Genomic DNA, 6,682 nt, shown 5'->3' with positions numbered 1-6,682 from the left:
TGTAAAATACGGAAAAAAAAACAATAAATAAATAAATAAATAAATAAATAAAGGTTAATGGGTTTCGGGTTTAAAACCCTAAACCCATTAGGAATCAATTAAACCTCTTTAACACCCCGCCTTCCCCTCTCTTCCGCCGACACCGCCTTTCTCTTCTCCTTCTTCCGTCAAGCCAAACCCTAGGTTTTGTTCGTTGCCGCCGCGCCTCCTTCTCTTTCGGTGACCCTCTCTGCTCGACGTCGCCGATCGCGACCCCCGTTGCCGCCACACCCTTCTCTGCCTGACGTGTGGAGAAGACCAGCGCCGCTGCCGATTGATCCTCCGCCTGCTCCTTGTCCAACGTCGTCGATCGTTTTCAACTTCAGCAGTCTTTGTAAGTGAATTGCTATTAGGCTATTCTTGGATTTATCTTATTGTCATTTCAATTTGGGAATGGCATAGGCCATAGGATCTGTTCCTGTTTTGATAAATACATATTGTTTATTTTCGGTGTCAGTTACGCGTCGAATGATGGAACAAGTCTTTCCTTGTAATTTTGGGCATTTATGGTGCAGGATAGTTCCTAAGCATGAATGGTATCTTCTAAGAGAATAACGTAACCGATCACTATAGTTGTACTGATAGATGGGTGAAATTATATTATCTACCTTATGACTTCTGGATGAGAATCACCATCTCCTTGCTGGTAGAAATTCACCTAGATTTTTATTTCTAGGGCTTCTTTAAATTGCAAGTTATTCCTTCGAAGTGATGATTTACTTGAAAAAGAAATTCTTATGCAAAGGAACTTTATAAATCCGGAGCTTGTCCATGAATGCTAAACTGGGTCTCTTTGAAATTATGTGGAGTCCATCTAACCCCATCTTCTGTGGAAACTTCTTTCTCTTACATGCCATGAGAGTTTCCTTGGTGCAAGGGTGCATGATAAAGTGTGCAAATTTTTGAAAAAAGCGTGGGTTGATATTAGTCATATTACTTGATTTATATAACTAATAAGTTAAATGGATAAGTGGATTAATTAGATTTTAGTATTGATCGAATCGGGGTTGGATTAGTGTAACTCTATGTTAGGTTTAAATTAGAGGAGGTTAACCAAATATTATAAATCGACTAAGGTTTTATTTAATGGAAAAAAATGCATATATACATATCAGCGTATTTAGGAAAGTTATTTATTCTGATACAGGACATTGACTTGCTATCGGATTTCGAGGCAGAGATTCTCTTTCCGGACACCGGCTACTTTCGAAAGGCGGGTATCTCGACTCATCTATTTAGATATGTCGTTTGATGTGTATAGTTTGCTATGACTAGTAGTATTTTGCTTTATAATTTATTTTGCTTTATATCTACATGTTTGCATACTAGCGATCATCGGCTCCTTTATAGTCTGAGCCCGTCGCTCCAGGATTTGCATACTAGCGATCATCGGCTCCTTTATAGTCTGAGCCCGTCGCTCCAGGATTTGCATACTAGCGATCATCGGCTCCTCTATAGTCTGAGCCCGTCGCACCAGGATTTTATGTTAGCGATCATCGGCTCCTTTATAGTCTGAGTCCGTCGCTACAGGATTGCATTTATTTACTGCATAGGTGTGACATGCACCTACAGGATACCTTAGGCATTTGGGCTTTTGATCTTACCTATGTTGCAGGATTTATACCGTTGTGTTATTACATATGATTCTGGTATGCACAGCTATTCAGTAGTTCAGTTCTGTATTTATTTCTGTACAATCATGATTAGTACTGGTAAATAGCTTATTTATACATATCTGCTAGATATCCGCTGAGTTCATTGAACTCACTCCGTTGATTTTATCTTTTCAGGTTGAGGTCTGTCTGGAGAGCCGCGCTGCTAGTCCCGCGTCGAGTTGAAATTTGGTTAATTCATTTTGCTTACATTTTCGGAGTCTATTGTGTCACGAATCGTCTTATGTCGTATTGTGTCAGAAACTGGTTTATTTCCTGTGAATTTTCGTATATGGGTTTGGTTTAGTAGTGCATGTCTGTAGTTGTCGGTTGTGGACTTTATTATCGTAATAGAGTTTCCGGTTTACAGTTTATATATATGTGGATTGTGGTCGGGTAGGCCTTATTATGTTTGTATTCAGGGAAGGTGAATTGTCACAGGGGAGATGCTGCCGAAATTCTCGGGCAACTGTCTCCCGGGGCGTGACAAGTCCTCTTTATTTATTTCGATCCGATGGATGTAACTTGATCTAATCCCACGGATACAAGCTGATCTCATCCTACGGTCGCGATTAGATCTCATCTGACGGCTGAGAACTAATCTCATCCGTTTGATTGCATCCTTTTGAAGATGTCTTTAGGCTACAGTGGGGACCTCGAGGAGGTATTGGATCTGGCCTTTTGATGGATTTCGGATCCCGTATTCAACCCCGAATACACACCTACATCCATCAACAACGATCCATTCCACTAGAGGATCATTGTTGCACTACCAATCCAATCCCCAAATTACGTTATGGGTTCCTTCTTATTATTTTATGCATTGCTCCCCGTGTTTAAGATATCGTATGTCCGTCAATTATCTGAGTTCACTGACAACTCAATAATCGACATCTAAGACCTTGAATAGTACCACTCAACCTTATTGTCAGCCGGACCAAGTCCACTTGCAAGATTTGACTTGACAATCCTTATGAGCTCTCCAAGGGGACATCATCAGCCCTACTGGGACACGGATTCCTTCTATAATTAATGGCACACCGTATAAATAGTAACATCACCCAACTTACCGAGAATATTTGATCTGACGGAAAGATCTCACCCTTTGGTAAATCAAAGCAATAACTACTATCTATAGGTGTCCATTTATTACATCGGGATTAAGAGTGCATAAGTATAATAACAGAGGTCTTGTTCAATTTGCGAGTCAGTGTAAATCGAACAACCTCAATGGTCCTACTCAATACACACAAAGTGCACTAGTATAATTCTACAGTCAAGACAGACAGTCACCGAATTACACTACAACCGTTCCCGATGGTTTGTCCAAAGCCATCTTGGTTGTGAGCCTTAGTTTATAATTCACAAGGGACCGATAATCATGGTCTTCTGTGTCTCACAGACACCAAATTATTTACAATGTAAATTAAGAGGACTTTATTGTAAAATACACTATTACAATCATTTGACCAAAATATAATACTTTTTTTCATAAATGTTTATATACAAAAGAGCAAGTCTTTTCAAGATGGAATAGAGGCCACGCAAAAGAGGAATTAAAGAACCGTGAATCTCCTGTTTTCCTTGCACGGTGAATGCATCTGTAGCCTTCAAGATCGACCACTGTCATCTTAATTAAACAAGTAGGTATCATATGTGCACGTTGAATGCATTTTCTTCCATTAATGCTTCTACTGGAGCTGATGATTGAAGTTTCAATAGAACAGTTTCAAATCAGTGTCGAACGACCATCCGGAAATGCAAATTTATTATATAGCATGAATCTAATGGGTCATTCATTACATTCAATCCGAATGTGTCCAACGCAAAAGCTAATAGTATTCATTAACAAAGGCAATGCTGACACAGCAGAGGCACCTTAATCAGTTTGAGACATTCCATCTTCCATTGACTCTGCTAGTCGGCCCCAATGAAGAAACAATGTTCGGCAGTAGCATCCTCAGCCAGTGAAGAATGTGTATGTCCTTGACAATAAACCGGCTAGAAGTCGTAAACATCGTTCAGTTGGATGCCTGAGCATGCCTGCTTTAAGGGAGGGTTGGCATGTGGTCCTTCTAATAAGCTATTTGCAATTGCTCCATAAGCTGCCTCGGTTAGGTGAATGCCATCCCAGGAGACTGAGCGAGATGGATCGCTGCAAACCTTTGCATTTATGTGGCCACAAGCCGCATTTCGGTTGACGCCATATGGGTCATCGCTTCCACAGCATGCACGTAGAGGAGCCTCAAATCCTACAATCACAAAGATATCGATAAATCAGGATTCTGCCATATCGTCGTCGTGTTGTCTTGTGCGTGCATAAAACTTTTATGGGACATCCCTGCACCGAAAGGAACTGGAACTAGAGTTGTATCAGGTATCAGTTTTGTTTTCCTAACTAATTCACATTGACTTTAAGGGTCAGTATAAACATGTTCTGCATTACTCACAAAACTTAAAAGCTGCTGATCAAAACATAATTTACGCAAATAAGTTTCAGATTTTTCTCTTGGCACAGCCATTTTTCACTACTGAAGAGAAGTTCAAGCAGCATGCTACCAATCAAAATTTGGCTAGACTAACAAGTGTCAGAGGTTGCATTAGACTAAAAATGTGTCCTCATATTTTATCAGATGATGAATAAGCTATTTCACATTGTTATAGGTACTAAGACAATCTTATTCAGAGTTAGACTTAACGACAAGAAGTCCTGTGACACCTTCCAATAGGTTCTAAAGCATCCAAGTTCCAGTCTAGCATCCTAAAAACTATTGTTCACAATATATCCAGAACTTAAAACATGGTCAGTAAATTTCATTAAAAACAACTGAAAGACAATTAGCAATATTTATCTTTTGTCTGATAGGAGAGAGAGAGGCACGCACCGAAGACATGTGGAGCGTGGAAGAAGCTTAGCATGGCATCATAGTAATTAGCATAAATAATCTTCACTTGTGGATGAAGCTTCTGAAGCCGAACCAACTCCTCCTTGAGCAAGCGGTTATGGTACTGAGAGAGCTCATTCAACCATTTGATGCAGCCTGTTTCTGACTCATATTCTTCAACATTATCAGTCTTGTAGATATCTAAATACACAGGCACACATCCAATCGGGAAGTTTCCCGGAACCAACATTGTCTTTGCCCCAAGACTGATTAACTCCTACTCAAATGAGAAAAGAGATTTCATTAAAGATCAAGAATATTAATCTAAGAACTAGTAGCAAAACACTAATCATAAGCAGAGGCCTCACATTGATCGCTGAACTAATTGAACCAATTACATCAGGAACAAAGGTTCTTACTTCATCCACTGTTCTTTGTTGGAAGAATGGATGGTTGTAGTCATTCCCACCAATCTCTCCCATCAAGATTAATGAACTATTCAATACATCTTTCGGATCTGACATAACATCACAAGATTCACAATTTAAAGAATAGTTCTTGGCTAACATAAAAAATTATATTGTCCAATAAAATTAAAATCTGTCTAAATATATCTTCAAGCTATGACCTTAGCCAATTGAATCTCTATCCATTTTTACACGGTAAAATAAAACTATATTTATCTTCATAAACTTTCTCTACTTTTGGTAATCCTCAAATATGTCTTATCTTATCAACAATCATTTTTTTTCCATTTTGGCAAATGAGATCTTACCTTCAAGCACGGAGTGGATTCGTCGCTGGAGGAGTTTGCCGTCGCCGGAGGAGCTGGAAGCCGAGAAAACGCCGGATTGCAGCGCTGCGCAGAAGCGAAGGAGAGAAAAATCGCGAGCGGAGGGGGGGGGGGGGGGAGAAGGGGATCGGCCGAAAACTTTAAGTTAGGGCTATTGCGACACATTCATCGCAACATTGGCGACGAATCCGATTATTCGTCACCACTTTTGCGACGAATTCATGATTCATCACCAAATTGGCGACGAATCATGAATTCGTCGCCAAATCAAGTGGGTCCCGGCTAGGTAAGTTGTGGCGGAATCACCAAATTTAGCGACGAATAGCCTTTAGTCGGAAGTTTCATCGTAAATGTGGCGATAAATATCCTGTTTTGTCGCCCATATTGCGACGAATTCGTGATTTGTCGCAATATCTGTGACGAACTCGTTAATTTGTCGCAAACTTTGCGACGAATCACAAATTCGTTGCCAAATCAAATGGGTCCGGGTATTTTATTTTGCCGGGATCGCCAAATTTAGCGACGAACATGTTGTTTCGTCGCAAATTTGTGACGAATAATTAAATTTGTCACAAATTTGGCGATGAATCATGAATTTGTCGCCAAATCAAGTGGGTCCCGGCTAGGTAAGTTGTGGCGGAATCACCAAATTTAGCGACGAATAGCCTTTAGTCGGAAGTTTCGTCGTAAATGTGGCGACAAATATCTTGTTTTGTCGCCCATATTGCAACGAATTCGTGATTTGTCGCAATATCTGCGACGAACTCGTTAATTTGTCGCAAACTTTGCGACGAATCATAAATTCGTCGCCAAATCAAATGGGTCAGGGTATTTTATTTTGCCAGGATTGCAAAATTTAGCGACGAACATGTTGTTTCGTCGTAAATTTGCGACGAATAATTAAATTTGTCATAAATTTGTGACAAATTTTGCGACAAATATAGGTCATCGCAATTATTGCAACAAAATTTTTTTTGTCGTAAATTTCGTTCCAAATTAGCAACAACTTCCCTTTTTATCGCAAAATTTATCCCAATTTTACAACGAATTTTGTTCGTCGTAAAAGTTTGTTGCTAAATACCCTTATTTTTGTAGTGAGACAACACCATCAACAATCACAAGCAAACAGACGATACTCAAGGTTAGTGCAACAGAAGTATACATTGCATACGAGTGAAGACTAAAGAAAAGAAACAAAAATCAATGCGGTAAGGTTCAGGGATTACTTTGGTGCCATCAGTGGTCCGGCGGTGAGCAGAGAACCCGAAGAGGAAGAAGGATCGCAGCGAAGAAGAAACGGTAGGAAAGAGGGA

General features: G+C 39.9%; 1 protein-coding gene and 1 long non-coding RNA gene across 2 annotated transcripts; one reads left to right on the top strand and one right to left on the bottom strand.

The window, feature by feature from the left end:
* Nucleotides 1–31: 31 nt before the first annotated feature.
* LOC141816018 (uncharacterized) lies at nucleotides 32–2,108 on the top strand. The gene is made up of 3 exons (XR_012600644.1): nucleotides 32–373; nucleotides 1,187–1,252; nucleotides 1,830–2,108. It is a non-coding gene; the product is annotated as an uncharacterized LOC141816018 (long non-coding RNA).
* A 1,403-nt stretch (nucleotides 2,109–3,511) lies between these two features.
* LOC141816019 (GDSL esterase/lipase At1g28600-like) lies at nucleotides 3,512–5,088 on the bottom strand. Its single transcript, XM_074703854.1, has 3 exons — nucleotides 4,945–5,088; nucleotides 4,577–4,853; nucleotides 3,512–3,943 (listed from the first exon to the last, which is right to left on the bottom strand). The coding sequence occupies exons 1-3, from the start codon at nucleotides 5,056–5,058 to the stop codon at nucleotides 3,693–3,695; spliced, it is 642 nt and encodes a 213-aa protein (XP_074559955.1). The 5' UTR covers nucleotides 5,059–5,088; the 3' UTR covers nucleotides 3,512–3,692.
* Nucleotides 5,089–6,682: the final 1,594 nt, after the last annotated feature.

The sequence above is a fragment of the Curcuma longa genome, unplaced genomic scaffold (genome assembly GCF_044706935.1).
Source record: "Curcuma longa cultivar G26 ecotype Majalengka, Jawa Barat unplaced genomic scaffold, ITB_CL_G26_1.1 contig_13958, whole genome shotgun sequence".
In the NCBI taxonomy this organism is placed as follows: Eukaryota; Viridiplantae; Streptophyta; class Magnoliopsida; order Zingiberales; family Zingiberaceae; genus Curcuma; species Curcuma longa.
Note: the sequence above shows the minus strand (reverse complement) of the source record. Positions and strands in the feature narration are given on the sequence as shown.